The sequence below is a fragment of the Kryptolebias marmoratus genome, linkage group LG6 (assembly GCF_001649575.2).
Source record: "Kryptolebias marmoratus isolate JLee-2015 linkage group LG6, ASM164957v2, whole genome shotgun sequence".
Taxonomy (NCBI): domain Eukaryota; kingdom Metazoa; phylum Chordata; class Actinopteri; order Cyprinodontiformes; family Rivulidae; genus Kryptolebias; species Kryptolebias marmoratus.
The window spans coordinates 15,105,320-15,117,665 of record NC_051435.1 but is presented as its reverse complement, the minus strand read 5'-3'; the positions used below and the strand labels follow the sequence as shown (position 1 = coordinate 15,117,665).

Sequence of the window (12,346 nt, the reverse complement as noted above, 5' to 3'; positions counted from 1 at the left end):
GTTCTTTGTTTTCAGCTGAGTGGGGTGATTTAAACAGGCAAACAAAAGTAAACACAACACCAGATGTGAAATACAGCTTTAGGGACTGTCTACAAATTGATCCATCTACCTATAATATTCCATAACGTCAATAGTTTTGTCTGTAGTGTCACTAAAATGACATCGGACATTTATTTATCTGGTTAATGTGATATTAACATGTAGATGTGAATAACTCAGGATGATTTTGATCCTTGTGTGACTGTATTAAAGGCTCCTAAGTATTCAGCTTGGAGCATGACTTATTTTGATTAAAGTCAGGCTTTATTGTGTTGTCTACTTCTCTCCTGTTGAAGTAGAGGGAAGTAGAGGTTTGTTTGTTTAAAACTTATTCATCCTGGGAGTAAGCGTTTGTCCAGCTTTCCAACTTCACCAAACCTGAGCAATGATCTAACGCAGTGCCTCTCAAACATTTTTTATAACAAGTAACACCTCAGTAAATACGTTCCTGTCCAAGTACCACCTTTATGACAGACACTAAAAAGCTTATATTCATATTTGACATAAATGAGCAAACGGTTTAAGGTGCAATTAAAGGTGGTAACAGCGGTAGTTAAGGAGAGTCTTGGTTCTTCTGCCCCGTCACAAATTAATACAGATTTAAGGTAATTTGAGTTTCATTTCCTCACTGTTTTTCAGCTTGATTAGCAGGTCCTATAGAGACTTCACTGGCACCACTAAGAAGTCGTTAGTACACCGGTTCACCTTCAACCAATACAGTTTCCACAGGGTATTCATTGCACTTTTGTTTCAAGCAGTTTCTATTTGACTAAACCACTCATCTTTCTGGCTATTTCTGCTTTTCAGGTCAGCTTTTGATGATTAATTAGCTTGTTTATTAACCTGTAAATCATTGACACCAACAGGGATTCTGAGTACCGCAGCTTGAGAACCAGGGATCTAATACACCCTCGTTTGTAAATCCGTACACACAATTCCTAAACCAGTGAGACAGATTTCCCCATCCTCTGTTTTTATTTGACACCTGGGACTCGCCGGGCTCCTCAGAAGCAGCTAAACTCCATATTCCCACTGCACATGGTTCTCCAAAGAACCTCATCAGAAGATTACTAAGAAAACACACCTGTGCTGTAATTAAGTTATGAAAGGGACTAAAATCAAGCTATGATGGAGTCGGCCTATCTCTGCTGCTCACTGATTACAGCATTTTTTAAAAAGCATTTGGTCCCTGGCACCTTCTTAAATTTCAAGTGAATAAATTAATGGTTGGTTTGGTCATGGCAGGAGTTTTTTCTCACCAAATCTTACACTTAAAGCTTCCTATTAGGCACAAATATAGTCTACTCTACATCGTTTATTGTAGTTCAGTAGAACCCAATGTTGGGAACACCAAGAAATTAAATTACAAATGATTGCTATCATCATATCAATTGGATTAAATTTGATTAAAATAGTATGACAATAAATGCTTTATTAGAGATGTTTGTACACTTAAATCAGTGATGGAGGCCAAAAGTCTCTGTCAATGTTGATTTAAAAATTTGAAGCTTAAAACATGTGGAAACTTCTGCTATAATGTTAGCATGCTAATGCTGCTAATTAGCACAAATAATGTACAATTGAAGCTGTTGGGAGTGTTTTAAGTTTTGTGCTGTACAATTAAATGTTTTGACCACAAAATAAATACCATAAATGTTTCAATTGATCATATTTCTGGTGACATGAATGTCTAAAGTACATGACTTTAGTAAAACACTTAAATTACAAAGCAAATGTGAATGTTGAAGTAAGAGGAAGCTGGTTTTTGTACTTTAATTTAGAAATATTTACTTGGAGATATTTTTTGGTTACAAGTCAAAATTTGATGCTTTCAGCTTTTTACAAATAAGCAGTTTTTATTATTTCTTGTTTTGTTCTGTTCTAAATTAAATATGTTTGTGCTTTTACAGTTGTTCGGACAACATGAGCTCTGTAAAGTTCTTTTAACAAATCTTCAGGCATTTTTCTAACCAATTATCAAGTAAAGAAACAAGGGCTCTTTAATGAAAGTTCAGTCTTTTGTCTTTTTACCTTCAGGAGATTTTCGGTTGCAGTCATGTAAAATTTTTAAAGGTAAGAAATACTAATTAGTGCTTCAATATTCCTGTCTTGAACTATCATTAAAATTATAATTACTAATTTAAAAAAAGCATGGACATAAAAAGGTATTATACAGATAGTTTGTCTTAATCTACTAGTGTGTGCGGGAGGACTTTTAGGACGCAGTTTTTAATGTAATGCCATATAATACTTCTCTAATTGAGTAGAAATGCAGTAACTACTTTGATTTTTTTCCCACTCTGTACACGACTGGTAATAATGATGATTTTCAGCATCATTCTGTGCTTCACACCACATTTATAAAGGGAATGTTATTATATATATTATTGATCTGTGTCTCGTCTAATGTCTGATAAATGTTCTCCATCACATGCAGAAACGGCTCACAGACAATACAAGGACGGGCACGTAAGGGGTCACCATGTGCTTATTTCTAGGTTACAGTAAGTTAAATACAACAAGGGTTCTCTATAGACAGCTTGAAACAGCAGCAGAGCTTCGTCAACAGGGCAGAGGGGCACATGTGGACGAGTGAGTAAGGCATGACCGGCTGTGGTGGAGACAAGAAGGGATCCGAACATGAAAGGAAGTTCGGAGAGGGACGGTCTCTGGTCCTTTTTTTGACTTATCGTTTGCTTACTTCTCCCCGACCGCTCCATCCCTCTCCAGCTCTCGTCTCATCGCTCCAGACCACCTCTTCCTCCCTCCGTTTGACCCCATTTGACTGTGCTTCGACCCGGCTCACGTGCTGCACTTGCGCATGGTCGACCGCAGCATCAGGGTACACTCCTGAGGAACTTCCGGGTTTTCGGTCATGCGTTGCCAAACCCGCTGTTCCTCCCCGTACGAGTCCATCCAGTCCACTTCATTTCCGTAGCTTTTACCTTGAGGAGACAGGGGACGTGTTTGCTTTAATTTGTTGGAACAACACGAAGGCCCTGAAGGTATTAACACGCACCGGACTCTCTCTAGGAATTTCATTACATCATCATTACATATTTATATTGGTTCTGACTGAACTAATACAGTAGATACAACAGCTTAGTATAGAAGACTAACACATATCAGCGTCTTTTACAATCATGTTTTAAATCCTGTGCATGATATTGATCATCAAAGTGGAACAAAATTGGTAAAAATGCATTTTCATCAGTTTTCCCAGCTTATTATATTATTCTGGAGAAAGTCTTACCTGTGCCAGCTCCCAGCCTGACTCCTCCCAGGAAGACGTTGCTGGACAAAGCCTCTTTGTCCCACACAGTCAGCTCCAGGCAGATGTTGTTCAGGTCTCCTGGCTGCAGGCCGCAGTAGGTGAAGGTGTGATTCCACTGTGGGTTCACGGTGCGCCGCTCCACCGCCGTCTTGTGCTTCGTCGACTTGTTATTGTCAGGGAGGAGGTACCTACGGGAACGTACACCGCTTCGCTTTATTACCATCTTGCTGGGATTTTATTACAAACCAGTGACTGAAAAAGCTTTTTTTAACCAAAGCATTTATGTGATGTGACTTTTTTACTGTAAACTTATAAGTCATTAAAACCACTACAAATACAAAAAAAAGATGTAAGTCAAGCAAAAGTAACTCAAAGCAAAGGTTTTACGCAGACTTACAAATGTATGTTTGTAGAATCGTCTAAATTAAGAAACAAGCAAAGAAAAAGACGTTTAAAGATTCAAATACTAACATGAAGGAAAGACAAATAAATATAAGGAAAAGGAAAGTGATTGTAAAGTCATAAAACAATCAGAACAAATAATTTACATACAAAAAGATAAAAAAAAAACTCTTAAGGACTACATAAAGGCATATCCCCATAAATATCCTTTAAGTATCCCAGTGCATACTCTGTACATACCCCTCATAAGTATCCTTTAAGTACCTCTGTACATACCCTTTAGGTATTTTTGTAAGTACCCTGAACAACAGTAAGTACCCCTGCAGGAACTAGGGGTGTTTTATGTAGTGCTACTGAAATTACAAGAAAGGGTCACAGAACAACCCCAACAAGACAACAAATACTAAGAAATGTCAATAAAAAACCAGGACAATGGAAGCAAAGATGTATGACACTACAGACGGAAACAAACGCTCCAAAGACACAAAAAAACCAGCTGGTGACAGATTTACAGTAAACCTAAATCTGCGTAAAGCATTTACAAAGTCAACTCAAATTAGCTAAATCATTTGTGTCTCCTGTGCTGAAAGAGTCCGTTCTTCTTCACGTCTTTGTTCAGGAACCTCTTGTCTTCTGACATTTTTCTGTACCAAAGTTTTAACGTCGACTTTTATTCATTAAACATAATAAGTGTTAACCTTAAATGAAATATATTTAAGGCTTTGATGTGAATCTTAACAAAAGTGTTCTTTTAAGCTTTTGGCCTCTGAAACGAGCTCCTCACCCTTTCACGAAAGGATCAGAAGTGCCTCCAGACTTGACGGCGGTCAGATTTTTGGCCCCTTTGACCAACAGCTCGACCATGCCCCCTTTAGGCAGCGTGAAGCTGCTCCTCTTCTTGCTTTTGAGAAAACTCTTCTTCACTGCAGGGGGGGAATGCAGACAAAGAGACACAAAGCTCATTGCACATTTTCTGGTGTAAAACTTCAGAAACCTTTACTCATGAGGACAAACAAAAATGAACAGATGAGTCATGAATAAAGAAAAACCTACAAAAATGAAAGCTTAAAAGCTGAGCATCTTTTTATTGGAGACATTTGAGAGCAAAAAAACTCAAACAGTGAATTAATTCCCACAGACATCACTCATGCAACAATTAAAACATCTTTAAACATTATTAAAACCATGAGATTATGAATCATTAAAACCCCTTGGAGGTACGATGAAGGTGGGGACCTCTCCGTGGATCTGGTTATTAACACCATATTAAATTGAATTTGTTGACTATCCTGGATCATTTCTTACAGTGAATCTACATCAACAAAGACGCCCTGAGGATGATGACCAGCCAACTTCTCTAAATTACTCAGATCAGTGAGCGCGATCACTGTCTGCATGAATGAATGAATCAAAGGACAGAGTGGCATCATGACAGCTGCAGAAAGAATATTGAGTGTAATACGAATGATTGAAGAGCAACTCGATGAGTAGTTTGACATTTAAAAGGTGTTATGTCTCTTTATCTTGAACTTAGACGACATCTAGTCTTAGTTATTTTTAGAAAAAGAGAGTTACGCTGTAAATAAGGTGATATGCAGAACTTTTTATTGTTTTAGATGTTTATTATTACCCATTGCTATTAAATTGGTGTGATCGTGTAATGGTCTGTGTGTTTGTCTGTCTGTTAGCAAAATATCTCATGAACCGCTGGTTTGAATTTAAACTCATTGAAACTCAGAAAGTAATGATCGGATGGACATTTAGGACTGATCAACCCATTCAAGATGGCTGCCACAGCGACTTGGCCTTAGTGAAAACATAAATTGCTACAACTCAGTCAAATTTACAGATCCTGAGTGTGGTTGTAGCTGAGAGTCATCCCCATCACACAGTTTGAGTCCTAATAGATAATATGACAACTTTGTTTAAAACTTTGTCATGCAGGGCGGCAGGTGAAATGCATTTCTTCAAGGAATGTTTGTTTTAAATTACATTTGTTTTTTAATGCAATAAAATTTTGGCTATTTGTTATCAAAAACATAATCCTTGAATTAATGTGAACTATCCACAACCTTGCATGACAAAGTTTTAACCAAAAATCTTGCTCCACGTATCCTCTTTTGACCTAAAACAAACTTACCTTTAGGACAATAAAACGTATATAAATAAATATTTTCATCATTGACTCCTATATATATATACTTTGAATATTTTTTAAGGTTTAAATCAAGATTCTGTTGTTTTGACATTAAAAGTCCAATTAAAAGATAAGATACACGATACAATATGCCATAGAGTATATGTATTACATAATTTACTTCATTGTCCCCTTGGGGAAAATTTGTTTTAGACTCCATAATTAAACAGACTATAAAATCAAACTTACACAGTAATAAAATGATCCATGCTTTTGGTTTCTATTGCATATGTTAATGGGTTAGTTCAGGATTATTTGAGGTCATTATAATTTGAGTGTTTTCTGGAGTAGAATTACCAAAGGAGACCATTGGACGTGAGCACCACAGAGTTAACCTTAAAAAATCGTGTCGTTGTTAACGAGGTGAGCAGAAAAATTCAATTCATCCTGGTAAACAAGGAACAGCACTGAGACTCATTTCACTGATGAACCTTGCTGTCAGTCGGCCTTCAGAAGAGTTAAACAAAACGTCTCACTTGCTTCACAAACACCAGATTCTTTTCACAAATGCAGCAGTTTTATCTCACTTATTATCTGATATGCAGGTCTGCTGCTGCCTCCATATGTTTGTTTGTATTATTGTGTGACTAACGTTCTAACACTGCAGTTATGTTTTGATAAATTACTGTTTTAGTTTCAGGAGTCTGCTGGCTCTGAATACAGCAATCTACAGTTTTGTTGCCTTCAGAGTGCAGACTAAAATGGTTAAAATATTCTAAATAAGTGGGGTTGAAACACATTTAGCTGTTGCTTTTGTTCATTAAAAAAAACAGTTTAACGATGTGCTGGCTGCAATCCACTGCAGGTAAAACTTGGTTGAAAAATGGTTGAATTTTTTTATGCACCTGCAAATCAAACAAACTACAGCATCCCGTTCAAATAGCACTAATAAGAAAATAACATTAGATTGCAAATGTGAAGAATCTCCTTCGACTGGTGATTTGTGTTTTCTGTGTTTGTAATGGGATAAAAAAATTAAAATCGAATTAAAGCCATCAAGCCTGTAGTGATGTCACATTATTAAAATTTTTGTTTTTAACAGCAACAACAAAAAAATACTATATTTTTTAAACATTTAAGAATCCATGAATCTGTATGAATCTGCCACATTTATACACAAGTTACAACATTTTTTAAGATTTGGCAGCAAGTAGAGCAGTGCTTAAAGGAAAAAAAAAAAAAAACTTTCCTTGGCCTCTGCAATGATTGGTGACAAAATCAGAGCAAGTCGACAGTAAAAAGGTCAGAAGGGGGTTGTGAGCATTTAATTTTAGACCACACTGCATTGGGAAAAGTTGTTTTTATTCTTGTTAACATTTAACGACTCACTTGGTGGGTTAGTCATTATTACGAACTCATGCTGAGCTGCCGAACATTATTTACACCCTCAGAACTGCTTTTGACACGGCGAGCTGAACTTCTATCTGTGCGACATGAACTTAAATCAAAAACAAGTATAGACTGAAAGGCAAACGGCACGCCAAAGTTTAAACAGAGACCAGTTACTGCTCGGAGTATGTGTTGACTCTCAGCTACCAAATTTTAGCTCAACTTCTGTAAAGTTAACAGAGTTACAGCCATTTCTGTGTTTTTATTTTACAGTTGATTAGCTGTAACAGCCATCTTGAGTCACTCCAAAAGTTAATCAGTTGTAGTTGTACGCCCAATAACTACTTTCTGAGAGTTTCATTAAAATCTGTCCGCTGGTTCATGAGATATTTTGCACACAGGCAGACAAATGAGCACACAGACAATCGGTTACATGATCACCTGCCTTTCTTGGCAGCAGGCAATACATACACAGACCACAGCGCTTATAGATGAAGTGGATTTTTAGAGGACATGATAACTTTAGGGAAATTATACCTTGAACTTGGTCCAGAGGCAGCGTGAGGTTTTTCTCTGCAGGTATGTACTTCAGCACGACGGTCAGCTCTCCTTTGTACTGCATCGTGGAGTCTATGCTGCTCTCCACCTACACACGTCAAATAAATAACCACAAACCTCTGAGGCGTCTTTTCAGGTCGGATAAGGACGATGAGACGCGCCGACTGCGACTCCTACCCTGGGCTGCAGAGCGTACCACGCCTCTATCTGAGAGTCGAACTCCCACGAGTCAAAGGTCAGCTCCACCTCGCCCAGGAAGCTGTTGTATCCGAACCGGTCGTGATGCCACACGGACACCTGCAGGGTCCGAGTCTCCAGCTGCGAGTGGCTGATCACGTACTGAAAAACAACAAACATCAGCTCAATGACGCTTCATGATGAAAAGAGTTGAATTCAAATGAAATTGAGTTTTTTTTTTCTGCCACGGACCCTCAGGTTGTCATTGAAAATGGGGTTGATGGTGTTGGGCTTGATGCTGGTCTTCCTCTTGCTCTGCCTGGACGTGTCGGGCAGCAGGTAAGTCTTCACGTACCTGCCACGACAAGAAAACAAAGCTCTAAGCACTGTCACCTCTCGTGTTGGACATTAAAGCGAGGTCAGACGTCAGCTGCTGTCCTCAGATGATCTGAAGAGGTTCTCACGCGTCCGTGCGCTGCCTCCTCTCGTCTCCCACCGCCAGGTTTTGACACTCTTTCACCAGGACGTTGAGGGCGCCTGTTTTGTAGTTGTAGCTGACGTTCAGGAGGATCTCGCCGCTCACCTTGGCGTTGCCATAGTCACCGGTGTCGCTGTACATGCTCATCATGCTGTTGATGCTGCTCTGTGAGGCCAAGACAGGAGATCAGGATGGAGATGTGAGACGGGGACAAGGCTGGAGTCTTTTATAAACACTGGGTGCAAATAAATAATCTGCAGAGATTGGATCCTTTTACATTACTGCCACTAGAAAAGTAAGATTTAATGTTTAACATAAAGAAAACAGTGATAAAAAACATTCATATTATACTCAAAAAGGCTGGTAATTTTGTTGAAACTCATTTTTTTAAACAAATATTTTGAAAAATTTCCCTAAGAGACGAATTTACAGTAAATTGAATTTGTTTCATCAAAACCCAAAGGAAAATGTCAATGAGATTGGAAAAGAATTACAGATGAATAAGATGCCAAATTAAAAGGATTTTGACCATAAATACATTTAAATAAATCATTAGGTGGAGCAAAGAAGATGCACAATCTTAGTGATCGTAGTGATAAAGGAGTAAGTGAAAGTCTTTTTGTTAGAAATAAGTCAAATAATTGGTAAAAACAACCAAACAGAATTAAACAAAAGAGTAAAAAAAGTTGATGCAGTAAACATAGGAAGTTAATAATGATCTGTCAGGCCTCTAACGCCTGAGTTGTATAGATTTTAGTTGAATGAAGAAGAATATAAATAAAATAAAACACCTACACAAGCCTCATTTTGACTCTCCGACTGTGTATCTGCAAAATCCATTTCATAAAGAAATGGCTTTAAGGCGACTGCAGCAGCTAATTATGTCCCTGAATAAAACTGACTGCTGGTAAACTGGACCGGATAAAACTGGCAGAATTGATCCATGTGTTTTTTGTTTTTTTTTTTTATACAGGAAAATTTATTTCCTGCCACGATAATTAACTTCTTTCATGTGAGGAGTTCAGGCTTAAAAGTGTGAACACAAACATGAACTGAACATGCAGGTACGCTCAGAATAATTGGGGAAAAATAAACCTTTATATGTTACTGAACGATGCGTGCAACATTAAAGCTGTGCGGCTGCATCTCTAACATCGCAGTAAAAGCAAGTGCATGCACAAATGTCAGAGAGGAGACTCACAGTCTCAGCATCCGAGTCGGGGACATTAAGGTACCCCCACCTTCGCTCGGAGCCAGGAGTGGAGGACTGGGGTTTTACCGATGGGAGAGGAAAAGAAGGAAAAGAGAAGAGAAGGAGCTGAGCTCAATGATGATAAAGGCACAGAGCCTGACCGCCAGCACCAGGAAGCCCCATTACACACTGTTACCATGGCGATTATCACATGAAACCACAGAGATTACAACTCATCTGGAATCAGCAGCGAAATCAGGAGAGATGCACAGAAAACACAAACAGTAAGAAACAAGTCTGAAAGAGAAGAAGAGGTGTTTGATTTTTAAGAAAAAAGTTCCCCCTGAAGTCCCTGAAGCAGAGCTTAAAGACATTTTTTAGTTAATAAAAACTCTTTATTAATTAAAAACGTCCCAGGGGGCAGATTTTATCAGAGCTCTGGTGGTTTCCTATCCGCTGGTTCAAGCTGCAAAAAGTAAGACGTCTAATCTTTTTCCGCCTTTTCTTTTGTTTTTAAAGCCAGTTAGATTCTAAAACTACATGAATATTTTATAGAAAAAGATTTCAAAAATCTTCTTAGCACTGCTGGAGGAGCAGCTTCGCCGGCTTGTGGAGACCTCGGCGCTGATCCTGCGACAGCGAGCGCCTGCCTGTTCATTAGGAAACGTCTCTTTGGCTTCGACTTGCAAACTCTTAGGAACAAAACACAAAACTGTGGAGGAGTTTTGTGACCGGAAGCATAGACACTGCATCTCAGAGCACGATAGGAGCTCAAACCACATCTCCAACAGTGATGTATGATGCAGTGATGTATCTGATGACAAGCTGCACGGTGCTGCAGGGTTACAGGTTTCTGCTGGGGTCTTTGTGCGTGGACTAATTACTTTAATATGTCAACATAACAAAAACCAAACTACTTATATGCTCTGGGTTCTCATGCAGTGGTGCAACATATGTGCTTGTAGCAGACACATGCAGTGCATAAAGCTATATTTTCATGTGCAGTTACGGGCCAGTGGCTCATATGGACCCAGGCTTTGCTGTAAATAATCCATCTATGACTCACACACACTGACAGGGAGAAAAATTAAAATTAAATAGCCATTTAGGCCAATAACTGGGGTTTCTGCCACACTCCATTTCAGACAGCTGTGGGGGCAAGCTCCATGTGAACAAGGGAAATCAAGGCCAAGAGAGAAATGTTCTGTTGTAACGTGTTAATATGTGTCTCAGTCTGAAATTGTACTTTGGGTTTATGCTTTAAGGGGTGTGTAATTTTCAGCCCAACGCAACAATTATTCAGAGCGTGGCAGCGGCAGCACCAGGTAGTTAAACAGCAGCGCCGTATCTTCTCTGCGTCAGTGTGCTCTTGTGGGGTTTTTTTGCCTGCTGTCATCGATTGCCGTCAGCAGCTTCAGCAATCGTTCGGGGCCGAGGTCAAATCCTTCGGTTCGAATGGTAAAGTGTCCCCAGGCAAGAATCGCTGCGTGAAGCACACGGGAGAGGAGCTGCAGGATGTAATCAATGAGCGAAAAGTGAAAATAGATGCTGCTGTCAAAAGTTTAAAGCTGCAGTCTGACTGTACTGTTATTATTGCCATGATATTATTTCATGATGAGGACAACATAAACTCAGACACGCATCTGACGCTGGTTCAGTGACCAAAAAACAAAACCCAATGTGGGCATTTATTTTATGTGTGTTTGAATACAGCAGGATCAGCAGAGCATCACCAGGGTTTACATGATCCTTTTCAAACACAATATTCATTTATTTAGCCTTTTTTCTCTTCTGTTTAAAGTCTTAACAGATTCCAGAGAAAGACATATTGGGCTTTTAGGTGGGAAAAAAACAGCTGGAGATAATAGTTTTATTGTTTGGTGCAGGCCAAGTGTCACAAAGTCAGATTATCTGAGTGTTTCAGTTCAACACAGCTGCCTGCCTGATAATCCCAAACAATAATGTGCAGCTTAATCAGCCCCCCAAAACATAAATACTGCATTGGTGCTTGAATAAATGACCACTGTGTGAGAAAAGGTGATAACAGACCCATAAAGGTTGATACATTTTCACTGACCAACCCAAGCTTAATGACTTTCAACCTGACTGTCATGTAGAGGGATTTCAAGGAATAATGATAATGATTCGTGGAAGGAATGCATATCGCCCGTCGCCTTTCACACCAGAGTCTTAGACTGAGATCAGCTTATGCTGAGAAATGTTCTTCTTGCTGTTTTGGTCAAACCTTATTTAAAAAGTGTGTGTAATCTCCTACGATTTCTGGAGAAGTCACTCGCAGAGTATGTGCTCTAAATGACTCTCGGCTACTGAGCGATCAAATTTTAGCTCATTATCTGTAAAACTGACTGAATTATAGCCATTTTGTGTTGATTAGTTGTGGCAGCCAATTGTAGATGTTCATCCAATGATTACTTTCTGTGCATTTCATTAAAACGCACCCAGTGATTCGTGAGATAGTTTGCTAACAGAGAATCGCGGTTAATGCTAACGTTTTAAGCAAAGGTCAAGCTGCACTTGAAGTATGTGTTGTGAATGACTCTTAGCTACTACCACACTAAACTTTAGCTCAATGTCTGTAAAACTGACTGATTTATTGTCATTTCTGTGTTTTCCAAGGTCAGTCGTCTGTGGTGGCTATTTTAAATCGAGTTGGCTCCAAAAGTTCATCAGTTGAAGATT

The 12,346-nt window shown here is 39.0% G+C and overlaps 1 protein-coding gene across 4 annotated transcripts in view; it reads right to left on the bottom strand.

Moving 5' to 3' along the window:
- Window positions 1-797: 797 nt before the first annotated feature.
- sytl5 (synaptotagmin-like 5) overlaps window positions 798-12,346 on the bottom strand; it is a 41,863-nt gene continuing 30,314 nt past the window's right edge. For 3 of the 4 annotated variants that reach the window (XM_017410350.3, XM_017410351.3, XM_037976100.1), the window contains exons 11-18: window positions 9,656-9,721; window positions 8,441-8,619; window positions 8,229-8,331; window positions 7,977-8,138; window positions 7,779-7,887; window positions 4,500-4,638; window positions 3,293-3,501; window positions 798-2,984 (exon numbers count right to left, since the gene is read on the bottom strand). In XM_017410350.3, the coding sequence (XP_017265839.1) occupies window positions 2,842-2,984; window positions 3,293-3,501; window positions 4,500-4,638; window positions 7,779-7,887; window positions 7,977-8,138; window positions 8,229-8,331; window positions 8,441-8,619; window positions 9,656-9,721 (1,110 nt within the window). In that variant the 3' untranslated portion in view covers window positions 798-2,841. The remainder of the gene's footprint in view (window positions 2,985-3,292; window positions 3,502-4,499; window positions 4,639-7,778; window positions 7,888-7,976; window positions 8,139-8,228; window positions 8,332-8,440; window positions 8,620-9,655; window positions 9,722-12,346) is intronic. The other variant, XM_017410352.3, reaches the window with a different exon arrangement.